Source organism: Pituophis catenifer, unplaced genomic scaffold (assembly GCF_029215685.1).
Source record: "Pituophis catenifer annectens isolate HBS135680 unplaced genomic scaffold, rPitCat1.0.hap2 SCAF_4, whole genome shotgun sequence".
Classification (NCBI taxonomy): domain Eukaryota; kingdom Metazoa; phylum Chordata; class Lepidosauria; order Squamata; family Colubridae; genus Pituophis; species Pituophis catenifer.
Window position 1 is genome coordinate 33686050 of NW_027256884.1, and position 27774 is coordinate 33713823.

Below are 27774 nucleotides of genomic sequence, written 5' to 3' on the forward strand. Positions count from 1 at the left end.
ACTATATTTTTTTCCAGGTCTTATTTCTTTTCATAAAACCCTTAAGGCACAAAGGAATTGTCGCAAACATTGCCATGAAACCCAATCTGAAACAATGGAAACAAGTAATGCTGTTTGGAATATTTGCCTGGGGCCTCCTATTCCTATTTATCTTCATCTATTTCACAGATAGCAACACCACAGATGCAGTTCCTAGTTCCTTTTCATATGTTGAGACTAAAAGACTCTTGCCTATTCAAGGCAAACAGAGGGTTATCATGGGAGCAATTCATGACCCACCCTTCTCCGAAACAGTCAATGAGATGCTCTTCAACAAAGATGTCTTAGATTCATTCAAGTCAGAGACTGGGAATATTAAAAAGTGGACCGGCTTAGATAATAGTTTTGAAAGTGAAGAATTTTTTCCTTCTCAGTTAAGAAGAAAATCCAAAAGCAATTTTCATCAGAGGAACAGTGATTATTTATTTGCTGCTGGTCAGCTTCAGTTATCAAATAATGTTCAGCGAATAGTGAAATTAAACTCTGCACAGGGGGAGGTTCAGAAGAGGAATATTTTACAGAACAGTTGGTTCCCTCAAAAGAAGATAAAGAAAAGAGACCTAAATCACAGAAGAAGAGAAATGGTTGAAGAGTCTCATGAATGGAATGAAATTTATTCCACAATGTCAAAATCGTTCCTGTTCAGGCTTTGGAGGGGGGATGTCTCTTCTAAGATGCTGAATCCTCGCCTTCAGAAAGCAATGAAAGATTACTTGAATGCCAACAAGCATGGGGTGAAGTTCAGAGGGAAGCAAAACTCCCAACTGACTTCAGAACAGCTCTTCTGTGAGCTCAAGGCACGTGTAAAGATCAGAACCATTGATGGTGAGGAAGCTCCCTTTTCAGTCCTTGGTTGGAAAAAACACGTCCCTCAAACTTCACTGAATAAATTATATCCTCGTGGATTTGGAAGCTGTGCTGTCGTTATGTCTGCTGGTGCCATACTGAACTCTTCTCTCGGGCATGAAATAGGTGGGTAAAGATGTTTAGCTTATTTGAATCCAGATAACCACATGTGGGCTATTTCCGTACTCTTTGGCTTTTATAAGATAAGATAAAAGAAGCAATGGATTAGACCAAAGTTCATAAGAAAGCATCCTGTTTTATATAGAGGCAACCATATTCTTTTTCTGGAATTAAACAGAACAGCATTTTGTAGCAATCTTCCCATATTGCTATTCTTCAGCAATGACACGATAGCAAGGCATACTTCTTCTGAATCAAGTAGTAGTATGCATTGTCTCCGTTTGAAGACAACAAATTTATTAAATGTATTATGGGAAGGGATTTTTTTCTTCCAACACTTAGTTTCTCCTTTTTATATGATCTTTTCTATCAACTCCTACCCCCACCCCCAGCAAAAAAAAAAATACTTTTGTGAATATATTTGGAGGTCTGTGGAGATTCTCAGTCATCCAGGTCATGGTTATTCCAAAGGTGCTTTTCAAAATGCAACTGGACTTGGTTTTTTCCTTGAAGACATTTTGCTTCTCATCCAAGAAGGGTCTTCAGTTCTGAACTGAAGAACCTTCTTGGATGAGAAGCAAAACATCTTTAAGGAAAAGACAAAGGAAGTCCAGTTGCCTTTTGAAAACCACCTTTGGAACAATGTGTTTGGAGAAAAAATTTGTAAGCTTTGTTTTTAATATAAATTCATATTACTCATATGACCTGAATCAGTACAGAAACAATGTATATTGCATTTTTCTAAATTTTAAAATACATATAACACACATTTAAAAATCGATAGTCAACAAATATATTAAGGGTTAGGGTTTACAAAATATTTGTATTAAGACAATGCATATGGATATAAAAACAATTTGGGGCATATTTTGCTAAGTGGTTTAGAAATAGGACAAACATACCTGGTCTTTGAAAAATTAGAAATTGAAAGAAACAAATTTTACAGATGTATGTATTTCAAGTGGAAATGTTATCAAGCCAGGTTGAATACTCAGTTTATAACATTTTTGATTATATAAACGTATGAAACAGTTCAGATTTATTTTAGTTTTCTTTTTTCCCTATCAAATAATTATTCAATCTAAATAGAAATGCCACATTTAAAACTTGGTTAAGATTGGAGAGATTTATACACACACAAAATTCCATTACACTATAAACAGCTGTAACATTCCAGTAAACTAGTATAGCAGTCAGTGAGACTCAGCTTTGGATATATCATACATTTAATTCCAAGCAGCACTGCAATGCCAATTAGGGCAAATTCCATTACTATATGGAAGCAGAAAAGTTTAAACAATGAATTAACTATAGTAACAGATTTTATGTAAAGGTTAAATCATACATTTAACCTTGTTTCCCACCAGATGTTGAACAGCAACTATCAGCATTCTTTACCATTGGTTGATTGGGGCTGCCAGATATTAAAGAACAGCAACATCTGGAGACCCCAGGCAGTACTGTGCCCAGGCAGTGGTGTTCCTAGACAAGTGAATCATTTGAAAGTATGAAAGGACATTAAGGTTAAATAGTTTTAACCCTCTATATGAAATTTCAATAAAAGTATCAGTAAATATAATATATTCATTGTGATTAGTGTTAATACAACAATTCATTAGCTATTCTATTATCATTAACTGTCAGTACATGAATTTGAGTCATGAACAAAATAGTCATTTCTTTGCATATAATATACTTAAAAAGAAACTTATAAAAGTTCTCTTTTAAATTGTAATGTAATGTAAATTTCAGTCCTTTCATTTTCCCATTTATTCTTTGGTATAACATAACCAAAGGTTTTAGCCATTTTCTCTCTTTCGCTTCTTCTTTTTCTGTCTCAAATCGAAATAAAAAACATATGTTTTTATCAATTACATGTTCATCATTATCACATAATTCAATTTCAAATTCTGCCGTATGTTCTTCAATTCCAAATGTCCTGTTATCTTCTTTAAATCTTTCTGTCAGCTATACAAATGAGAACCATTGAAACGTTTCTCAGTCAGTTGGTCTTTTGACTTCATCTTATAGTCTTCATATTCTTGTTTTAACAATTCACAATATAATATATTCCAAAAGATGATTCAACATGTTTTCCTTGGTTAATGTATTGGTCAGGGAGTAATGCACTCAAAGATTATTAAAGGAAATTTGAATTTTTTTCAGCATTTTTATCTCTTACAAGTATCAATGTTATGAATAGATTAAGACCTTTATAGTCCGGTATCCTATTTTACAGAATGGCCCTACAGACCTCTCTCTGGGAAGCCCACAGACAATGGCATGCTCTGTTTTCTGCCGTTGATAGATCATTGGACAGCCTTCTCCAGATCAATAGGCACTAACTGACCTGTTGTTCATAATTGTAAATTTTAAAGCAATTACATGTTCATCATCGATAGTATGATAGTAATATAAACGTGTAGTATTTTTTATTAATTTTTAAATCCCAATGGATAAATGAGCTGTATGCTTTAGTGAAGTTAGATTTCAACATTGCTGAATTTTCCAGTGCAAAAAAAACCCCAGCATGAGCCAACAGTTTCTTGGATTTAATTCTTAGGATGGCACTCTACTTTTATCTGTGGAGATTCTCAGTCATCCAGGTCACAGTTCTTTCAAAGATGCATTTTTCTCCAAAAGGCAACTGAGTACAAGCCTTGGTAGTACAGTGGCCTAAGGCACCCTGTTATTAAGCTGGTTATTAAGACCAGCTGCCTGCAATTACTGCAGGTTCGAATCTCGCCAAGGCTCAAGGTTGACTCAGCCTTCCATCCTTTCTAAGGTAGGTAAATTGAGGACCCAGTTGTGGGGGCAATAAGCTGACTTTGTATAAATATACAAAAAGAATGAAGGCTATTGCTTAGCGCATTGTAAGCCGCCCTGAGTCTCCGGAGAAGGGCGGCATATAAATCAAATTAAAAAAAAATAAAAAAAACTGTTTTTTTCCTTGAGGAGGAAAATGTTTTGCTTCTCATTCAAGAAGCTCCATCCCTACCATCAGAACTGATTAAGCTTCTTGGATGACAAGCAAAATGTTTTCTTCTTCTTCCTCAAGGAAAAACCAGTTCAGTTACCTTTTGAAGAAAAAAAAAAACACCTTTGAGAGTTTCTCCCAATAAGAAATCCAAGAATTAGAGTGCCTAAATTAAAGCCTATAATAGGCAGAATTATACAGTAATAATACAGAATCATACATATCATACAGTAATAATAAGCATCTAAAATAGCAAAAACTGCCTCCCTTCCCCTCCATTTTGGTACTCCTCTCCAGTTTTCAAAATGGCTACGGGTTTGGTTGGATTTGTTTTTACTGAATTGTATCTTTTTTTTTATAGAAAGCTAAGTGTTGAAAAAATGTTAATTAGCTAACATCAGAAGTTGAGAGATGAAAAAGTAATGAATTAATTCCCCTGACTAATAAACTCATGTGGCCACAGAAACATGTTTTCTCTTGACATCTACAAGACAAACTCTTAAGCAACATTTCATGTGTAACCTCAGTAAGACACTTCATCCTGTACTTGAGACATGCAAAATACTCTAAGTGCAAAATAAATTATGCAGAACTAAAACATAAACAGTTTTCTTTAGGGATAATGCAAATCCATGTCTGAATCCACTAAGAAGTATGCAAAATTTGAAGTCTTCTAAAACATGTGGTGGAGACAGTTTTCTATTCACCCCTCACTACATGTTCTTCAGAGAGAAAGAAGAGTTTCTTATTATTAACTCTCACAAGTATTAAGTTGTCCTATGGCAGTGATAGCTAATCTTTTTGCCATCGTGTGCCAAAAGTGGGGGGAGTGGGGGAGGGGTCATTCACACACATGCCCACACCCATAATTCTATGCTCCGTGCATGCGTGCCAACCCCCCACGCTTCCCCCACTTTTGCCATGTGATGGCAAGGTAGGCCTGTTTTTCACTCTCCCCAGGCTCTAGAGCCTTTCCAGGAGGCTGGGGAGGGTGAAAATGGCCTCCCCCACCCCGGAGGCCCTCCGGAGGCTGGAAATGGCCCATTTGCCAATTTCCAGTCCTACCGGAAGGCCCATTTTTCACTCTCCCCAGACTCCAGAGCTTTTCTAGGAGGCTGGGGAGGGCAAAAACAGCTATCCCCACCCCCCTGGAGGCCCTCCCAAAGCTGAAAACAGCCTTTTTCCTGACTTCCAATGGGCCCAAAAAGCCCGAAAATTAGCTGGCCAGCACGCGCATGCACACCGGAGCTGAGCTCGCGTGCCCACCGATATGGCTCCATAGGTTGCCATAGGTTCGCCATCACGGTCCTATGGGTACTTAAATACATTTTCTTATTTTTACTTTAAATATCCTTCTTTATCATTACTTGTTATTCTTTTCTCAAAAACTAAAATGTTTGTGAGCATTGAAAGTGCTATCATTATCCAGTTACTTCAGTAGGCATCTCTGCTTAGCATAAGAACCATGCTGTCCTAGCACTAAAATTTGAAAGTGGGTAATGTCAAATATTAAGGGAAGTCCTACTGGTTTGAAAACTTCTGTTGTAAAAAAGCTTAACCGTTTTCCCCTTTTCTCACAGTATGAGAAAATAAAACAATTCAAGTTAATAGATTTTTTTTTCAATGGTAGTTGCTTAGTGTCTCATTTTTATCTCCCTACTCTTTGAAGATTCACTGAATATACATTAATTAAAACATTTTCTAAGCCAAGTTTAGTTTTAAGGCTTTTGAGAGAACAATGACCTTTATTATATAAATACACATACCACTTTTTCCAATAATCTTTGTTATTTAAACAGAATTAACAGTTTTGTCTCAAGCATAACCTTCCTGGAATCTTTCTTTCTATTTAGTATGTTCACTATATTGTGACTCATCCTTTATTGAAAATGTTTCTCTTGCATCTGTGGTGAAACACATTTCCCTCTCTTCAAAATATTCATTAAACATCCTTATATATATGCAAATAAAGATACCAACTTGCATATGGAAGAGACCATCTTGAATAATACTTGGCTGAAAAAATTCCTTCCAATTTCCTGAAAGTTTTCTTCCTCTGGGGGGGAAAAAAAACCCTTCTGTTTTGTATCTCACTCTCAGATGCAGGAGAATTTATTTTAGTGATGCTTATGAGGTTTGTTTATTTTTGTGAAGCAGTGGAAGGCACTGCATATCATCCTGTATCTCGTTTATCATTCTGTGGCCCCTTGACTGTCCTACTTGATCTGAGGAATCCCCATACGGGGAGTTGCCTCATAATGTCTTTCTCTGAGATGTTTTTGAAACATGGGGATCAGAGAGGCTGCAAACTACAGAAGAGATCATTTAGCATGAAAACAGGACATTCCAACACAACTTCAAAAGCAATTTCTTTCCCATTAATTTAGTAAAATTACAAATAGTTCTCAGTGACAGTTGGGAACAGAATTTTCATTGCTAAGCAAGATGTTTATTAAGTGAGTTGTACCCAATTTTACAACCTTTTTTTGCTACAGGCAAATCACTGTAGCTGTTAAGTGAATCACTCAGTCGTTAAGTGGATCTGAATCATACATGCCTCTTATCAATTTTGATCACATGACTGGGGATTCTGCAGCGGTGATAAACTTGAGTTGTAAGTCACTTTTTTCAGTGCCATTGTACATTTGAATAGTCACTAAATGAATGATGGTAAATCGAGGACTAGCTGTAGTAAACATATTTCTAATAAAGGCTTAACCGAAGTAATATCTGAAAAATAGGCATAGTATGGATAACACCTAGTCTTAATCTAAAATAACAAATATGATTGGAAGTGTATATCTTGATGTGGTTATTTCCCCATTATTGCAAATGCATATATTCACTGTGGAATACATGTGTTCTATTTTTGTAGTTGTTTTACCATGCCTGCTTGGCTTCTTATGGGATCTGTGGATACAGGAAGCTTCCAGTCAGATTTTCCTGTAGCATGAGCTAAATATGTGTGTATATGAAGCAACAATAATTTTGCAAAGAAATTTTAATTATGAAACTCACATTATCATATCTAATTCATTTCAACCCGTATTATTCTGTTCTCTTCTTCTGTTTTGGTAGAGTCCTAACATTACTTCATTTATAGAAAGTTACATTCTCACTGTTCTCTTCCCCCCATTACCACCCCATAGCCCACTTGCCTGTCCATCCCCTTCTCTCTCTTAAAATAGTGTTCTGTCATTCCAGACCTAATGTTTCACCCCTCATTATCTGCTCTGGAGAGTTTCACTTATATACCTCCAGGCTGGTGATGACAGCAACAATAATAGTAGTGCATATAATTTTATCTGCCATGTTTCAGATGTTTAATATACATTTGTGATATATTTATCTCAGCAGATAATGAGATAAGCTGCAAAATATTTAAGATGGATTCTTCTAATGGCAATCCATACAATACTCACTTCTTTCATATTTCTCTTTTCTTCACGAACTATCACCCCTTTTATTCCTTTGTTGGCTTAATTCTTTGCTGATTTCTTTTACATTGAGGCCACTATTCATTTCTTTTCTCCTTTAGTTACTGAGAAAGGAATGCACAGAGGAAAAAGACAAATGTTTTATTATTTAGTGCATGTATATTTTATCTTCCTGCCCATATGTATCTTCCTTCTGCTAATGCTCACTTTAATTTTATTGCTTATTTAAGGTATCCTTGCTTTATATCACATCAGATCTCATGGGACTTGCTGTCATAGTCAGGTTCAAACCTTACAGTTTTAATACGCAATTTTGTACCATATTTATGTTGGTACTTATAAGAAAATGCCCCCTTCTTTACTAATCTACTTTTTTTTCACTTTTTGTGGGAGAGGAAAGACGAACAATAGGTGACAAAACATGAAAGAAAGGGCATAAAAGTGGAAAATGCTAGCATCTGAACCTCCTATAAAATGCCATGAATGAGACAGCATGATGATAGAACAAAAAGCTTTTTGGAAAACTACTTGTATCTCACAATGGAACTGTAAGCCCTTCAAAGTAGTCCAGGCAAGAAACCAGAAACATTAGTACTAACCCTACTACCTTACTATTGCCCTGACTATGACTCTTTCTATTCCTGTCTCCCAATTATAGGAACATTCTTTCTCCTGTCAGCTACATTACATTGATTGGGTGCCATCAAGCCAGTGACAACTCTTGGTGATCACATTCATTTTTCTCAAGAAGAATCTGTGGCCTTTTAGTTGGCCATAGCTTGGCCTTTTAGTTGTTACAATGGTGCACTCATTGTTGTAATCAAGGCAACCTAATTGCCTGCTTCCTTCTCTTTCCTTCAATCTTTCCCAGTGTTACAGAATTTTCAGATACTATTCAATCTAACCAATACCTACCATATAGAATTCCCGGGCTTATCAATGCAGTATAGAATTGTTTCACAGCAGAATGGCAAAATATTGTATGAATAACTGAACTGTGTCTGATGAGGAAATAAACATTGCCAGGGTATATTCACACTCTCTCATAATTTAAATGTTGGCATAGTAATCCAAGACACAGCAAAATGTATTTGAAGATAAATATACAAAATGCATAAAAATACCCAAAGTATATAAGCTTCAGGAATTGCATTACAACTGAGTATTTCTTCAGAGCATAACTTTTAAAACAATAGTAAAAAAAAAAAAAGGAAATAATAAGTGTAACTAATTCTGTAACTAGGTATTTGCATTTATTGTTTCTTTGTGAAAAGAATTATATATAACAATAGAACCATATTTACATGGATTATTAATTTTTCTGTTCTAATTTAAAAAACTTAATGAAATTTCTGTTCACAAGGGCTGCTCACATTTCCATACTAATTTTAAAAGCTTAAATATTTGTCTTGGTTTAGACTGTTCTTTGTACTAAGTCTTGAGTGAATTTTGAGTGATTCTAGGTAGCAGCAAATATTTCTCTTCCTGGGCACAAAGAGAATATATCTGCTGTGAGCTCCATGTAGGTGTCAGGAAGGGCATCAGACCAATAAAGCTCAGCTCCATTCAGTCGCCTTGACTCCATCCTGATGGGTCGTTAAAAGAAAAAAAATGGGAATATAGTAGAAAATATTTGTGAAAAAAGCCTGCAGATCAAGCATGTATACTAGAATCCATTTAGAATATAGTGGAACCTACTTTTAAATAAGCATCTGTATAATTGCACATGTTTAAAAACCCAAATAAAAGTAACTTTTTTCACACTAGATTCTCATGATGCAGTTCTGCGATTCAATTCTGCTCCAACAAAAGGTTATGAAAAAGATGTTGGAAATAAAACTACAATGCGCATCATTAATTCCCAGGTAAATATCCAAATATCCAAATATCCAATACATTTGAAGATCCAAATGTATATTATTGTCTAGGAGATATTGACCTTTCGTAAGCAATATGAAACTTAATAAATATATTTCTAAAAGTTTATATGTATCTATCTATCACCATCCACATACTCTACAGAATCTCTTTAACCACTTACAATGTATAATCTAAGTTATTAGGTTCTACTATTCGAATAAACTCATATTTTATTTAGTAATCAAAATGGGTTGCTGCTCTTAGATAGTTGATAATCATCAACCAGCATATCTATTAGCTTCAGTGTAAAATTCTGTTACCACAGGATTGTAAATAATAAACTTCTAGCTTCATAATACAGTAGGTAGGGGAAAAAATAATTTTATATCCTAGGGATCACATAAAAAGACCGAACAGGAAAGCTAGACTCAGTGGCTTTGTTGATTTGTCTGTCCCTATCATCTTTATTATTTCATTCTTTATAAATTATATCTTAAATAGACAACTTCATTTTTTTCTGCATTTTAAATGTATAAATTTATGCTACCTAGGCAAATAATCAGGGCAGATCTTTTGGATTGTATAATTTTCCAGATAATATAATTCTTATCTTTAAACATGCATGTAAAAATGGTTTGGAGAAAGATATTTTAAATTAGTTAGAAAGATATTTTGTGCAAAGTAAATCTGAATTTTTGAAATTTAAAAATGCCATAGAATGTGGAAATTGGAATGGAATGGATATAGATTTTAGTACATACTGTACTGGCATTAAATATTCAGACTGTTACACTATAAGAACTCACAGGAACTAGATAAAATAGAGATGACATAAACCACCAAAGTTGTAGAGAATGGAATGAAGCTAAGAGCTGTAAGTGATTAGAGATTCATGATCAAACAAAATGAATACTCCTTTTTAAAAACCTGCAGCACCCTCTTGTGGCAGCTACATTATTCACTTCAAAACAAACTTCTATTTGTATGCATTTTGAATTTTATATTTCTTAACTATGACTTGCAAGCTAATAAATTCCCTACTCCTCAGGCCAAAATTATTTCTTAAATACTTGTTGGAAAATATTTCATGCCTGCAGTATCCCTGTATATGCTGAAAAATGACTTTACGGGGTTTTTTGCATGGGATCTCATCACCCTTGAGCATACAAGTTGTCCTCGCTTACCAACCACAATGGGGATTGGCAACAACATCACTAAGTGCTGCTGTCGCTAAGAGAAACACTGCATGACCACGCTGCTCTTACAACATTACTTTTGCTTCCGTAGTTAGGCAAATCATCACAGTCATTAAAGGGGCATCAATGACTGCCACTTCTTTTTGACTCCGCTTGTCAGAAACAGGTTGTGAAGCATATAGCAATCATGTGACTGCAGGATGCTGCAACAGTTGTAAACGTATCTCCAGTGTTGTAGTTTAATAGTGACAATTACTGATTGAAACCTACACAGAAAACTAAAAAAACTGGTATGCTTCTATGTAGACAGAAGCATGCTCTTTGGCAGAGCCATTCTCTCTTATTACTTTTTTCCTCGAAAGTGAAAAGAGAACACTTACCTTCTCTACAGTGGTATTCTACATATTGAGTGTGCAAGGGTACTTTTCATTTCTTTTCAAAAGTGGGAGGGGGGCATTTAAACCTGATGACAGAAGGATTGGTGGGGTTTTAAAGCTAATTTTTAAGCGAAACTGTCAGATAATGGTAAGAACAAAGAAGGGAAATAAAGTTTGGAATATTTTTAGTAGATATGTGTTTCTTTGCATTTAACAGATTGTTACTAATCCTAATTATCATTTCGTCGGTAACTCCTTGTATAAAGATGTTATTTTAGTGGCTTGGGATCCTGCTCCTTATTCTTCAAATTTGGATAAGGTAAGTCATAAGTTATTGTGTTGACACCACTGTGTACTTTCTTTATTCAAAAGAAATGAGCTTCAAAGTCTTCCTCAGTTTTCCTTTGCCAAAACTGAATCTATGATAGGAATTGTTAAACTATTTACAGGATATAGATTTGAATGTTGAAAAGCAATGTTGTTTTTCATATCTCATTGAAATGTATTCGCAGAGCAGAAAATGACTAACCCAAAGATCTTGTCAGTAGGTAGTTGGACTTTAGCCATTTTTAAATATCTAGCTTTGGGGAGTTCTCTGTATTTCCATTTTTTAAAAATGTTTTCTGATTCATACGTGCACACATCTATGAACATTTTCTATGTATCCCACTATTCTTTTTCAAGATAAGCAAAGTTTTAGAAAAACAGCAATAGTAAGCAAAAAAAAGGATGAAATATTAGACAGCAAAAAAGGCATGATAATGAATCATTCACTATTTTATCAAACTTGTTTCCACCCTGCTTCACACTCTGCCTTGTGTTTCTTTAAACTTTTCCCTTTTTTAGGATATCAATTCAGCCTCAACTTTCTTGAACTTTTCTTTCCTTTCAGTCCATGTATTTTTCCTTCATGTATGTCTTTTGCAGTTCAGCTCACCTCATTCATTTTATTTGCCCAAACCTCCTCATCATACTTTTTTCTGTACTAATTGTCAACTCTTGTATTTGGTCTGCATTCATTCAGCAACTGTTCAAAGTTGTGACAACGCTGAACGAGCGATACTTATGATTGGCCCTCAAAGTTTTAGCCATTGCAGCACACCCATGGTTGTGTGACTGCATTCAGGTGCTTGGCAACTGACTCACACTTCCAAATGTTGCAGAGTCCTGCAGACATGTGCACAAGCAAAGTCAATGGAGAAGCTGGCAGGGAAGATCATAAGTCACTCCTGTCCCTTTTTCTCACAAGGAGCCTGATGCAGAGCACGAGATCCCAGGAATCTCCTACTCCTTAGTACATTCATGCCAGACATACCCTCCCAGCCATATTGGATAAAGCTCACATGTCCAACCATGCCATAGCATCTCCTTCCCAACTCAGCTTACTCAATAGGACTCACTCACCTACTGGCCTGCTCGCGAGCCACTCGGGACGTGTAACTTCCTGATATCAACGTTATTGATTTTGCTTGTTGAAATCTTGCAGGAAGACACATGTCCAATCACATGAAGACCTTGCTTAACAACAGGATTGGCGACTGCACCAATTGATAAGCAATATTGTCATGTGACATCATGCTTTATGACTCCATCACTTAGCAATGGAAATTCTAGTCCCACTTACCGTTTTAAACAAGGACTACCTGAAAATGCTGCATTTGGGATTGCTGTTTGCTGAAACTATAAATATGAAAAGTAATTTGTCATATCCGGGTACTTTTCTGTCTTACCCGCTTGCATGATATCATTACAAAATCAAATAACGAAATCTTGCACCAAGACAGAATAAAACATTATATTATTGCTGTAAAGTACAGCCTCAATTTTTGTCAGCATTTTCTTAAAGTCATAAAACTATAGGGCTGGAAGAGAACTCAAAAGTCTTCTAATCCAACTCCCTGCTCAAGGCAGGAGCTTTATACCATCTCAGTCAAAGGGTTTATTTATATTCTAGAATTATCTGGAAAGTATATCAAAATCTCTGTTCTAAAATATAGGTAATCCTAATTTAATTATCACAATTGAACACAAATTTTTTTGTCATAATTTTTTACAGTTATTGAGTTGCCACATGACCTATTTTGTGACTATTTTTACAATGGTCATAAAGTGAGTGACTACATAATTAAGCAAATTGTGTGGTTATTAAGCAAACCATGTGGTCATTAAGTAAATTCATTCTGAATGAATGGACGGTTTTTTGCTGGAACACTGGCAAAAATATTGTCAATCATAGTCACATGACTATAGGATCCTGCATCCTGTCCTAAATTCAATCAAATGCCCAAAATGCCACCAGAACCCTATGGAGGCTATACAGCTGTTATAATTTTGAGGATGGGTCGTAAGTAACTTTGGGGGGGGTGTCATATATAATTTTGAACGGTCATTAAGTGACTGGTCATTAAGTGAGGACTATTGGTAGTTAATAATGATTAAAATAGTGATAGCTTTTTAAGTCAAAGATGTAGCATTCTGCTTCTGCTGTGCTATACACCAAGATGCATTCATATTTACAATGATAACAATGTGATACCTTAGATAATTTTTGGTGTATGCTAAGCATTCTAAGAAATTTTTTATTTCCCTGCTAGTGGTATAAGAATCCAGACTACAACTTGTTTACTCCATACGTACAGCATCGCAGTAAGAATCCAAACCAGCCATTCTACATTCTTCATCCAAAATTTATATGGCAGCTCTGGGATATTATTCAGGAGAACACTAAAGAGAAAATACAACCCAACCCTCCTTCGTCAGGTTTCATTGGTAGGTATGGCCAATGGTAGATTTTCTCATGAGTTGTGTCTGTGTAAATAATTGTTTATATATCAGTTGAAAACTTGAATATCAAAATGGTAAAAAAAAATTACAGAAACTGATGGAAAGCATATTGTTTAGTAGTCATATCAACTGCTCTTATTTCCTAATTTTTTCAGGACACCTGGAATTTCTGAAAAAAATCATTTATTGAAGTGTACGCCACAACTTTTGTCTATGGTGGACAAGAAGCTTTTACTTGGTTTCTTACAAAAATAAAATATAAAATTAATGAATACTGACTAAAGTGATAAATCATCTTAGCAGGTCACAGTTCAACTCTAGATATGAAAGTATTTCAAGCTATGGCTTGCTGGCATTTGGGAATTAATTGAATAATTTAGCTTAAGTGGCTGAAATTATAAATAAATTTGTATAAAGATGTTTCAGTGATATTTGCATAAACATCAAAGAATTTATGAAACATAATGTCACAATTCAAAGCATACAGATAGTGTCTATTTTCTAATATAACAAGATCATCCAGCTGGCTTTATGCCAAAGGCAGGACTTGAACTGGGACTTGAACCTCCCTGTTTCTAGCCAGGTGTCTTAACAACAGCATCATACTGGCTCTCTTGCTATTAGTTGGGTCATCTGTTTACGTAGTCTTATTTTCTCACTTATTCTGTGACTTACATTACTAGAGCCTGCAGATCACTAATGGTATCATTATCACAGATAGATTATTGTTTCTTCCTCTAATTTTAAACCCACAATCATCTTTGAATCCTGCTTTCTTCAATACATATTCAGCATATAGGTTGATTAAATAAGGAAAGAGTATACAACTTTACCAATGTGAAGCCAATCTATGCCGTGGTAGTGTAGTGGTTAGAATGCAGTATTGCAGGCTAATTCTGCTGACTGCCAGGTGCACGTTTCTCACCGGCTCAAGGTTAACTCAGCCTTCCATTCTTCCGAGGTCAGTAAATGAGGAACCAGATTGTTGGGGGCAATATGCTGACTCTGTAAACCACTTAGAGAGGGCTGTAAAGCACTGTGAAGCAGAATATAAGTCTAAGTGCTATTGCTATTCTGTCAAGATTGTGGCTTCTTGTCTAGTGTATAGGTTTTGTAAGAGGACAATGAAATATTCTGGCATTCCCATTTTTCTAAGCATATTTCAAAGTTCGACATGATCAATGCAATCAAAGGCCTTTTTTAATGTAACTGTGCACATATTGATTTATTTTTGGTATTTTGAGGGTTTTTCAATTATCCAGAATCCACTAGCAATAATGTTTCTTGTTCCTGGATCTTTTTCAAAGCAACTTGATGATTTGGTTTTCTCTTTTATCACATAGGGCTCCAATCTTTATTGCATCATCCTAAGCATTATTTTGTTAGAATGTGAAGTTAAGGACATACCTTGCAGGACAGTCTGCTTTCTTCAGTATTTGTGTGTAGACTGAACTATTCCAGTCTATTAGCCACTGTGTCATTCTCCAGATTGGCTGGCATAGTTTAGTTAGAATCTTTACTGATTTTTCTTTTGTAGCTTACATATTTCTATAAATATATCATCAATACTTGTAGCCTTCCAAATTGGCAATGAAGACTCCTAATTTGACTTCATTGTCTAGTACTAGAAATTCTTATGAATAGGTATTCTTATAAATCTTGATTATGCAGAATTTCAGTATACTATTTTTGGTTGCTCTGCTTGGAGTCAGTTAAATCTTTTAGTATACAGATTTGAAGTTGGAAACAAAGAGTTCAAAAATATTTTTGGAAGATTTTTTTGTTTTCATGTTAGTTTCCAGGTTTTTTAACATTTTCATTGAAATACTCTTTTTTTTAGCAGCTTACTGAAATTCCTGAGATCTTTGTCTTTTTTGGCATTAAGTTTTCTGGGGTTCATTTTCTGAGCTTGTGAGTTGGTTTCCGAGCATTTTGTTACCAGGCTAGGTAACAGCTTTAGCGGAATTTAGGGATGGGATAAAGATGAACAAATAGAGGGGTAATGCAGTACACAAAATAGCTAAATGCTGGCAATACTACTTGGAGCCTTTTGAGAGATTGAGAGCCATATATATTCTAGCAATCAGTTCAAAAATGAATTGATATATAATTTGAGCTCCATTTGCACCAGATTAAATATGTTAAATATGTTAAAAAAAAGGTTTTGATTGCAAATTTGCTAAGAAACATGGAGGCGAAGACTCTCCATTTTACTTAGCTATGATAGATACATGTATCTATGACATGTATCTTCAAGATACAGTATTCCTCTCAATGCCAACAAGTGGGAGAAAAGCCATTCTATTCATGTCTGGCTTTGGGCTGTGACCACTGGTGGGAAGTGACTGTTGAATTACACAGGCTTTGGCTGTCATCCAGAAGGGAAGTGGTTTTTTCCTTAAACAAATCCAGACACAGAAAGATTTGCAGCACTTTAGAGGCAAAGAAATTAAACAAGCAGGGATGTAAATCCCTGTTTCTGTCAGAAACACCATAAAGCAACTGCTTCCAAATATTCTGATAGGTGCTTTGTGTGTACCCATGCATGTTTGAAATCAATTTCTTATTTTGGTCTGAAAATACTGTTCAGCCCTGTTGAACAGAAATGCTACCTCAATGATTGCAATGAAGTTTTCAGTTATTATTATGGATTTCTAACTTGGGGCCCATATAATTCACAAATTAAAATTATAAATATGTGATTTTTACTACTTACTGTGTATTTGACCAGAATGAAATAAAAGACATTAATCCCATATTTTAAAAGAAAGGAGCAAGTATTGCTGACCATTGTTTTATAAGTTTCAGATATATTTTGTTTTAAATATTTGAGGAAAAAATCAACACCTTAAACATTAAGGAAATACCGTCTGGATTCCCATACTATCCTTTGAAGTAGAGGCTGGGAATTTTTTTCATTACAGATGTTGCTAAACCACAATTCCGAGCATCCTTCCCTAGTTAGGCTGCTAAGAGTTAACAGTTTAGAACATCTGGAGGATCACAGAGTTCTGTCTTTGCATTACATATCCATTGCAATATTTCCAGGGGTGAAATGCTCCCGGTTCAGACCGGATCACTCGATCCGGTAGCGATGGAGGCGGGTGGTTCGGAGAACCGGTAGCAAAAATCCCTGCCCCCCACCCACCCAGCTGAGCCGCACAATCATCAGAGGCTTTCTTTTTATTTTTAAAAGCATTTTTTTCTACAACCTCTTCGGCTGAAAAAATGCTTTTAAAAGTAAAAAAAAAGCCTCTGATGATCGCGTGGTTCAGCTGGGATCTTCAAAGGCTTTTAAAAGAAAAAAAACCATTTTTTCTTTTAAATGCCTCTGACGATCCAAGCTGAGTTGCCTGATCGTCAGAGGCATTTAAAGAAACAAAGTCTCTGCCGATCAGGCAACTCAGCTGGGATCGTCAGAGCCTTTTGAAAGCATTTTTTAACAACCTCTTCACCGAAGAGGTTGTAGAAAAAATGGTTTTAAAAGTAAAAACAAAAAAATTGGCCACGCCCATCCAGTCACATTACCCCCACCACCACCAAACCACGCCCACAGAACCAGTAGTAACAAATTTTAGATTTCACCAATTGTCATTTATTTGAACCATAATGATTACCTGGTAAAATAGTTTATTACTGAGTACTGTGATTGCAGAACTAAACATTAAAGAAACTTTTTTAAAAAATAGTTACTAATGAGTATGAGTATGAAATTGGAATAGGTTGTAGTATAAATTGCTTTTTGGCTTTGTTTTTAGTTTCTGCAGTAACAGCATTCATAGCTTGGAAGGGAGGCAAAGCATATTTTATAATATTATGCAGAAAACACATTTACAATGTGTAATTTCTTTTTTATTATTATTAAATTTATATAGCCACTCATCTTACAATGTTGACAATTTTTATTTTTAGAGTTATCTTCATCTAGAGACTGTATATGTTTATAAAAAAATTACCTTTTATGATAAAGTATTCAGAGCTTTTGCATCTATTGTAAAATGGCATATTTGAGTTTGAGTTTAAAAGGAAAACAACTTTATGGCTTTACTATATGTAAATATTAGAACATTGTCTTTTGCCAACTCTGTAGAACAGGAAGAACAAGAACAATATAATTTTTTCCAACAAAGGAATAAATTATTTTAAATAGATATTAAATTTTCAGTTGATTACACTGCAGTGAGCAGTGAGCATTAAAATATTTGCAAATGTGGTATTGTACGCATTAAAGCATTAGAAATTATATTGCTCCTTTCTATTTTGCAAAAGGGAGAGTTTGGATAGCTCAGGTCCAAGAAAATTAATAGTTCTTACATAGTTATGCTACACTCCATACATATTTTCTGAGGGAGAGAGAATCTGCCTGAAAATATTCAATTGCCACACACACACGATAAAGGAATCACATGGCATACTTTGAAAGGCTATCATAGCCCAAACAGGATCATCTGCATGCTTAACAGGTGGCTTCAATTTAACAACTTCCAGTGATGGGAGTCTACTGATTTCTTTTGCTATATTGCATATTGAATCAGTATAGGAACAAGATGCAAAACATTTCAGTAATCACCTCAGTCCATATCAGAAAAGCAGCTCTCTTCTTCCTCTTCTCATCTGGAAGAGATTCTTTGTGATGACTAAGAAGGTCAGAGACTCAGGCCTATTATTGTGCTATCAGTGAGAAAGAAGCAGCCTTCAGAGACTCCTTATCATAATTTGGGCTTCTGGGACTGAACCTTCAGCGCATAAAGACTTCCTTGTGAAGTTTTTCCTCTCTTTATTTTTAACATACAGTAGCTAGGAGAGCCTTGGTTTCTCTTCCAGCAATGCAAGGCTAATAGCATTTACATAAGTAGATACATGAGCGTGCATTCCCCCATAACTTTGTCTTACAGCTCTGATATTGTATGCAGTAAAAAGGCGAAAATCACTTTGAAGCTCTAATTACAAAGCTGAGAAAAGAACTGAAATCCAGAAAGGGGTTTCTTTTTTTTTTTTTTTTTTAAATTTTTTATTGTAAACAAACATACACATATAGACATAAACATTAAAACAAACTAGACATAAACTAACTATACAATGAAATCAAGTCGCATGACTTGAACTTTGGAAGTAGAGCTACTTCGGTAATTATATATCAGTATATCTATATATATTATCTTTCATCTTGTATCAATGTTTATATAACGATATTTCCTGTTATTTACTTATTTTTGTAGTATTGGGTGGTAATCTCTTATTTCGTGTCTTTTTTATCTAACCATTTGTACCATTCTTGCCAAATTAAGTAAAAGTCTGTATCTTCTTTTCCTTGTATTTCTTTGGTCAATTTGTCCATTTCTGCACATTCCATAATTTTTTGTATTATTTTTTCTTCTGGTGGCGTGTTTTCCAATTTCCACATTTGTGCGAAGACAATTCTAGCTGCAGTTAGGATATGTATTATCAAATATTGTGTCTCTTTTTTATAGTCCTTTGTCAGTATACCTAATAGATAAGTTTCTGGTCTGAGGGGTACTTTTTGGGCGGTAATTTCTTCCAGCTGACTTTGAATTGTTTTCCAAAATTTTTTGACTTTGGGGCATGACCACCACATGTGGTAGTAGGTCCCCTTCTGTATTTTACACTTCCAACAGTTCTGATTAGTATTGGGAAACATCCTTGCCAACCGTGCAGGGGGGAGATGCCACCTATAAAACATCTTGTACGTATTTTCTTTGTAGGGCACGGACATTGTCAGCTTAGTATTTACTTTCCATATTTTTTCCCAATTCTCTAGGTTAATATTATATCCAAAATTTTTGGCCCAAATAATCATATTTTCCTTCACCACCTCTTCTTCCAATTTGTATTTTAATAGATAGTTATATATTTTAGTTATTAATTTGTCATCTGATTGCATTATAATTTTATCTAATTCATTTCTTTCTTTTTGGATTCCAAATTTTTCCATATCACTTTTATATCTTGATTTTATCTGTAAATACGGCCACCAATCAATATCCGTGCCTTGTTGTCTCAGTTCCTCTCTTGTTTTCATATCTCCCTCTGTGTTCAACAATTCGTCATAGGTTTTCATCCTGTCTGTGTCCATTGTGTTCGGGTAGATTTGGGCCTCCATGGTTGATAGCCATCTTGGGATTTTGTCGTAGTGTTTTCTCCTTATTTCAGTCCAAATTTTTGCCAGTGCTCCTCTGATATAATGTCTCCTGAAGTGTTCATGTTGTCTGGGCTTTTCCTCCCATAGAAATGCGTGCCAACCTTTTGACAGGTCAAATCCTTCTAGTGCTAGTGTTCTTTTATCTTTAAGTGTCATCCAATCCTTGATCCAAGTTAAAGCTGTTGCAGTGTAATAGGTTTGCCAATCTGGTAGTCCCAGGCCACCCCTTTCTTTAGTGTCCTGCAAGTGTTTCAGTTTAATCCTGGCTCTTTTTCCTTGCCATAAATACTTTAATGTCATTTTGTCAAGGTCTTTGAAGTATGATTTTCCTGGGTTTATCGGTATTGTTCTAAATAGATATAGTATTTTTGGTAGAATTGTCATTTTAATTGAAGCAATTTTGCCTAGTAGTGATAATTTCAACTTACTCCATACCTCTAAGTCCTTCTGGATTTGTTTGGCCAATTTGATGTAATTGTCTTCTTTGAGGGATGATATCTTATTGGTGAGCCAGATTCCTAGATATTTTATTTTGGTTGTTGTTTGTATTCCTAATGTCTCTTCCAATTCTTTCTCCTGGGTTTTTGTCAAATTTTTGGTTAGTAGTTTTGTTTTTTGCCTATTAATTCTCAATCCTGCCACTTCGCCATATTGATCTATCTTCCTTAGTAAATTCAGTCCTGATTGTTTTGGTCGTTCTAAAATGAATACTACATCGTCTGCGAATGCTTGTAATTTATACTCCTGGTTTTTTGTTCTTAATCCTTTTATTTCATTGTCGTTCCTGATTTCATTCAACAGTGGTTCCAATGCTAATATATATAATATAGGAGAGAGGGGACATCCTTGTCTCACTCCCTTAGATATTTTGAATTGGTCTGTTGTCTCTCCGTTTATCCATATTTTTGCAGTTTGATCTGAGTATATTGTTTTAATCATATTTAAAAATTTGTCACCGGTTCCCATTTTTTCTAATTGTAGTATTAAGAATCCCCAGTTAAGATTGTCGAACGCCTTTTGTGCGTCAAGGAAGAGTAGAGCCATCTTTTCATCCGATTTTTGCTCATAATATTCCAGTATATTTATTATTGTTCTTGTGTTCTTGTTAATTTGCCTATTTGGAATGAATCCATTTTGATCAGGATGGATGTAATTCACGATAATTTTCTTCATTCTCTGGGCCATGATTGATGTAAATAGTTTATAGTCTACGTTTAGAAGTGATATAGGTCTATAGTTTTTGGTTTGGGTGAGATCTGAGTCTTCTTTGGGTATCAGAGTGATAATTGTTTCAATCCATGATTTGGGAATTTTGGCTTCTAAGATTGCTTCATTTAGGACTTGTAATAAAATATCATCTATTGGCTGGTATTCAATTTTGTAAAATTCCGCTGGGATGCCGTCTGGACCTGGTGTTTTATTGTTGTTCAGCTTCTTCTTTGCTTCCATTAATTCTGACATCGATATTGGTTTGTTCAAGAGTTCTCTTTGAGTTTCCTTTATTTCTTGAATGTTGGATTTATTTATATATTCTTTCACTTTTTCCAATTGAATTTCTTCCTGTGCATATAGTTCCTGATAAAAATTTCTTACGATTCGCTTTTTTTCTTCGTCCATGTGCTGTAATTGCCCTTGTTCGTCTTGTAGTTGGTGTATTATTTTTTTTTCCTTTTCTTTCTTTAGTTTATAAGCCAACCAACGTCCTGTTTTATTTGCGAATTCAAATTGGTTTTGTTTTGCCATTTTGATTTTCCTAGCTATTTCTGTTGTTGTTATTAAATTTATTTCATGTTTGATGAGATTTATTTTCCCCTTGATCTCTTTCTTGTCAGGTCTGTTCTGTAATTCTGCTTCCTGTTTTCTGAGCTCCGTCAATAAATCGTTTCATCTTTGCTGTTTCTCTCTGTTTTTCTTCGCCTTAAATGAGATTGTTAATCCTCTTATATATGCCTTTGTAGTGTCCCATAGGACTTGCAATGATGTTTGTTCCCTGTTATTTATTTGGAAAAATATCTCCATCTCTTTCTTTATCATCTCTATGTATTCTTTATCTTTAATGATCTCTCTATCCATCATCCATCGTCCCCTTTTTGGTTGGCCTTTCCAGACTATTGTTATAGGACTGTGGTCCGCCCATATATTCGGTGTGATTTCAATTTCTTTTATATTTTCTCTTAATTCTGCGGTCATCCAGGCCATGTCTAATCTGGACCAGGACTGATGGGGATTTGAATAATAAGTATACTGTTTTTTAGTTTTATTCAGTTCTCTCCAGGCATCTTTCAATTGTAACTCTTGAGTCATGTCCTTAAAAGAATCAGGTAGTGTCTTTTTCCTAGAGTTATTTTTTTTATTACTTTGGTAGTCATATTCCATATCAACAATTGCATTATAGTCCCCTATTATACATAGATGTTCGTAGTCTAATTCTTTAATTTTATCGTGTATCTTTTTAAAGTATTCTTTTTGGCTCCCATTCGGGGCATATATTGATATCAATAACATATTTCGGGTCTCCATCTTAATATCTATCATTAGTATCCTGCCATCTTCATCTGTGTAGATTTGTTTTGCCTGGATGTGGCTTTTAATGTATACTGCGATACCTCTTTTTTTTTGATCTGATAGTGAGGTGAATAGTGTTCCAAGTTTTCTGTTTTCTAGTAACTGTTGATGTTGTTTTTTGATATGTACTTCTTGTAGGTTAATAATATCTATGTCTAATTTTTGAAGTTTTCTGAAAGTGTGTGTTCTTTTGGTTGGTAGATTAAGGCCGTTTATATTAATTGAGATTAATTTCAACTCTCGTCCCATTTCCTTTAGTTTTTCTTTATTAGTTTAAGTTTACTTGTGTTTCTTGTTACCATATGCGTTTTCTCCCTAGCCCCTTCTCTCTCCATCTTCTCCCTTTCCCTAGGGTCCTTCTCTTCCTTCCCTTTTTTTGTTTCCCCCATGGGGTGTTCCTGGTTTACATTATCTGAATCACGTCTAGTTTCCTGTTCCTCTTCTATTATAAAATGAGTATCAAAGAATTCTTGTGCCTTCTCTATCGTATCGATTTTATATTTTTTGTCGTCCCAGGATATTAAGATTCCCTCTGGGGGAAAGGGGTTTCTTAAACCAGCTTCATTTCCAGCTAGTTTGCACATGGCATTCAAGCATCTTAAGTCTGCAGTGTAAAAGACCCTGTAAACAAAAGAAATGCCTTTTTTCGGCCTCCAGACATTTTCAGACTATCATGTTGCTCCCTGAATCTCCCACAAGGGCATCTCAGCCAATCTACAGCCTTGGCAACAAAATCTGACCCTGAAACATTGTCATCATAAGGTAGATAGGCTAATTAAAGCAAGATTCAGATAGTCCTCAGAGATCCTCTAGCCAACTTTCTTATCTAAGCACGGCTTTTGCAATGTTTAATCTGTCATAGCCATCATTCCTTGGAACATAAAGAAGAACCAAGAAAGCCTTGGAAGTCAATCTATTCATCTAGAGTTACATCCCAAGAAGCAAAAAGAATTGACTCTTCTGAGTATGGAACCCGCAATCCCAGGGTTTTTTTTATATCAACATTATAACCAAGCCTGTCTTGGTAAGAGAACCAAGAATTTGGGAGGCACACAAGCATAATTTTCCAAACAGACATTCCCAGAAAATTCTTTATTGAATCACTATTGCCTTCATTCTGGATGAATGAATGATCTGGGCTTCCTTGGCAATTAGTTAGCCAAGAAGACATTACTGGACTAGATGGGCCAGAGGTCTGATCAGAAGGGCACTTCCGAAGTTCTAAGCTGTCAGAAAGTGGATATGCCCAGTAGCTGAGCTGCTACAAAAAGGAGCAGCTGTCAACAAGTTGCATTCACCATCAGCAAATTATTATTCTTCAAATATATTTATTTGTCAGCATTCAACTAGGGAGTTCAATATGTGTATATGTTGTTTTTATGCACTTTTTAATGTCTTGTTTAGCTTTGCTTTATTTTTACATTTTTTTTCTCTTTTTTTGAGTTTATATTTTAATTTTGTGAATAAAAAATTAAAAATATTGAAAGAAAAAGGAACAGTTGTTAACAAGTTGCATTCACTGTCAGCAAATGTTGCGACATTCTTAAAGAAAAGACAATTCAGATAGTGTTTTCCATGTACTAATATCCAACTGAATTATAAACAAAGGTTCAACTTTATTTTTCCATATCTTTATTTTTATCATAGTTTAAATTCAAAGTATAATTGTTTACATACAAGTTGTCCTCAACTTACAACAATAGTGGAGCCTGCCCATTTCAGTCTTAAATTGTGATGATTGTAAAGAGGGTTACCCTGTGACCAACCTAATTTTACAATCTTTTTTGCAGTGGTTAAGCAAACCAATTGTTGATTATAGGCTGGTTTTCTGCAAAAATGTTATAAAACACTGTTGCATGACTGGGACGTTGCAAATGGCCATAAATGCAGGCCAATTGCCAAGCACTCAAAATGTGGGGGAGGGGGGTGTTAGGCACTTTGGAACTTTGTGATTGAGTCATAAATTGCCCTGGGGAGGTCCATCATAACTTTGAAAGCTAAGCCGGACAATTTGGGATAGATAAGAAGCAGTGGTAAACTTTATACAGGTTGATTATAATAACAGTTAGTTCACAGAAAATTTTGACATTTTAATCTTGCTGTTTTATTATTGTTTTACCTGTTAACTATTTTGTCATTAATATAGTAGATAGATGACAGGTTAAATAGATAGTTAGTAGTTTATAGTAGTTAAATTAGTAGTTTAAAAATTTGGGGGTCTTTAATATTGTTATAATATATTTAGCAGTATTCAACGGGGGGGGATAATAGGTGTAGATGAGTTAGTGATTTTTAATGCACTTTTTTAATGTCTTATTTGTTTAATGGGTTTTTTTTTTAATTCTTGCTGTCTTTTATTTTAACTTTTTTAATAAATAAATAATAATAATAATAATAATAATAATAATAATAATAATAATAATAATAATAATAATAATAATAATAATAATAATAATTTTATTTCTATACCGCCCTTCTCCCGAAGGACTCAGGGCGGTGTACAGCCTATTAAAAACACAAAGACAGACATCAATTAAAAATAATTAAAATTATTAAATAATTTTGGCTCAGATTTAAAACCCCAAAAATTTAAAACACCCAATTTAAAATCATTACATTGATAGCCCGGCCTGGCGGAACAGCAGGGTCTTGAGGGCACAGCGAAATACACGGTCGGAGATCTTACGCATTTCCAGGGGCAGTTCATTCCACAGGGCAGGGGCTCCCACAGAGAAGGCCCTCCCCCTGGGTGTCGCCAGCCGACATAACTTGGCCAATGGCACCCTGAGGAGACCCTCTCTGTGGGAGCGGACTGGCCGGTGGGAGGCTATTGGTGGCAGAAGTTGGTCTCGAATAAAATAAAAAATAGAAAATGATCTTTGAAAGCTGAGCTGTAAATTGGGGACTTCTTTATTCAGGAGATTATATAGGAATTTGAAGGAAATGCCTGTACAGACCCAGTGCATGCAATGGGAGCACAATGTCTTTTTCAAAAGTTCAACATTTCACTAGATCCCATTTATCCTTAAAGTCCGATGAGAAAATGGAATGCCTTGTCGATTAAAAATAATGCAGAGATTTGTTACTATTTTAATAAAGGATTATGCTTATCTTGCAGCACAGAATTTAGTACCATATTCTACTTTTTATTCTAATACACAGTTATGTTATTTTCCTGCTTATGCTGTACTTCATGCTCCCAAATCTAGCATCATCCAGATGTGTTGGTGACTCTGGTTTCTGAGAGTTACTATTATAACCAGGTTGAAGCATGATTTTGTCCTGGTAACCAAACGTATAACAAGGTACCATAAAACGTTTTTAACCTTAATTTTGTGAAAGCCAATTCCCTTTAGAAATGTTTGATTTGACATTTGTATATGCAGCCATGAAAAGAAAAAGGGAGTTGACATTATAATTGCATATTCCAGTCTGTGGCAAAACTGCAGTTATGTTTGTGCTTTATTTTTAGGGATTTTCATCATGATGTCCATGTGCAGTGAAGTCCACGTGTACGAATATATTCCATCCATTCGACAAACTGATCTTTGCCATTACCATGAACATTACCATGATGCAGCTTGTACCCTGGGGGCTTATCACCCTCTGCTTTATGAGAAACTGCTGGTGCAGAGGATGAACACAGGACTCATGGAGGATTTATATCGGAAAGGGAAAGTGGTTTTGCCAGGATTTCGGTCAGCGAGATGCCGACGACGATTCTGGTTCCCATAAGAATGATATCTTTCTCAAACAATGTGCAATAAGGTGCTATAGTCATACTGATAAATAGCAGAAATACTTGAAAAATGGATCCTAGACTAACCAGTCTTAAGTCTACAGTGTGTAGTTAAGTAGCAGGCATGACAGAAATTCTTGTTTCTAGGGCCTCTTATTTTTTCTTTGCAAGGTTTTTTTTTTAAAGATGTAGCTTTTTGAGAAATGCAAAATATAGTGAAAATAAACTTGAGTATTTATATGTGGTCTGCCAGAAAACATTTCTACGTACATGTGTCATATTAAAGCCTTTTAGAGGAAGCATTTTATTAGTTTAGCGTAATCCAATAAAACAGTTCTTAGAACAAAAATAAAAATGGAATGATAGCAAAAAGTTCTAGCCTAGGATTTCTATCCTTTCCCTCTTCTAAATTTTTTTAAAAAGAACAATAAAAAGAACAAAAACTGGATGTGTATTTAATACAATGAGCCATATTCTTTTCATTCTTTATTTCGTCTAGTGCTAGAACATGGCATCCCAGTCTTACAAGTATTTTGTGCTAGTCTATTTTAAAATGCATTAAGACTGTATTTGATTAAATATATAGATTTATAAATAGATAGGAAAGAGTAATGAGAGAAACTACCTATTATTTCAAAAAACAGTTTATTATTTTGAGCTGATGCATTAGCCAAAAAACCCTCTAAAAATCTGCAGGGGGGGGGAAATATCCTGCAGAGTGGAAAAGAACATGGTTTATATGCAGGAGATTTCAAGTTAAATTCCAGCATCTCTAGCTAAGGCTGGGGGGAAAAAAGTCTAACCATTGCCAATAAATATTGGATTAGATCAGGGGTGTCAAACTCCTGGCCCATGGGTTGGATACAACACACACTGGCCACACTCACCCCCCTTTAGCAAAAGGGGGAAAAGTCGCGATATGTCATGTGACGACGTGACACCATGAGTTTGAAACCCTTGGATTAGATGGATCAGTGATCTATGAAGCAGATTGTTTGCTTAAAGCAACTTATACTGATTGAGGAATATTAAAGTGCTGCTTTTGCCTTTGACAATTTGTCCAGGTTCCGAGCAGGGAAAATAGATATAGAAACTGATACTGATATAGATCATTGAAAAATGTTTATTAGAACAAACTACATCTAATCAATCATCCATTTTTATTCCAAAAACAGACAAGTTGATGCCTCAGGGAAGTTCAGATATAGAGCTTAAAGCTTATAGACCCCTACGGAGACAGAGACTTCCTCTGAATCCAATATTTGGGCATTAGCTAACCATTTTCTTAAATATGAAGATCTGTTGAGCTGCCTTTCCTAATTGCAAGTGAGTATTTGGCATTACCAAAAATATTTACTTTGTACCCTGACTAAAATTATAACTTTTAAAAAAATAGTTTGGGTCAAGATGAACAAGGTTGGTGTTTCAGAACTACATAGGAAACACTTTTTTAAAAAAAAGCTGGAAACACTATTGTTTACTAACGAAAATAATTTACATAGTACACATTTTTATGATATGCGTATCATAAAAAGTATCATTTGATACATGGCAGTATACTTTGAGCAGTCACTTTAACCAAATGTCATTTGATGTTCCTTCTAGGATTTTTATTCAGTATATAGTGCCAAATTGTCTTTTTCCAAGTATTGCCTGTTTTCCAAATATGGACTA

The 27774-nt window shown here is 35.1% G+C and overlaps 1 protein-coding gene across 1 annotated transcript; it reads left to right on the forward strand.

The window, feature by feature from the left end:
* The first annotated feature begins 74 nt into the window (after positions 1 to 74).
* ST6GAL2 (ST6 beta-galactoside alpha-2,6-sialyltransferase 2) lies at positions 75 to 26096 on the forward strand. Its single transcript, XM_070943271.1, has 5 exons — positions 75 to 1011; positions 9187 to 9284; positions 11070 to 11171; positions 13447 to 13621; positions 25834 to 26096. Exons 1-5 carry the CDS (start codon positions 75 to 77, stop codon positions 26094 to 26096), a joined length of 1575 nt encoding a protein of 524 aa, XP_070799372.1.
* The last annotated feature ends 1678 nt before the right edge of the window (positions 26097 to 27774 follow it).

What these genes read in the sequence shown, in the direction of transcription:
- ST6GAL2 (XM_070943271.1), top strand. Translation starts at nt 75, where the DNA reads ATGAAACCCAATCTGAAACAATGGAAACAAGTAATGCTGTTTGGAATA. An exon ending in ATTCTTCAAATTTGGATAAG is followed by an intron (nt 11,172 to 13,446) that starts GTAAGTCATAAG and finishes TTTCCCTGCTAG; the next exon opens with TGGTATAAGAATCCAGACTA. An exon ending in TCCTTCGTCAGGTTTCATTG is followed by an intron (nt 13,622 to 25,833) that starts GTAGGTATGGCC and finishes CTTTATTTTTAG; the next exon opens with GGATTTTCATCATGATGTCC.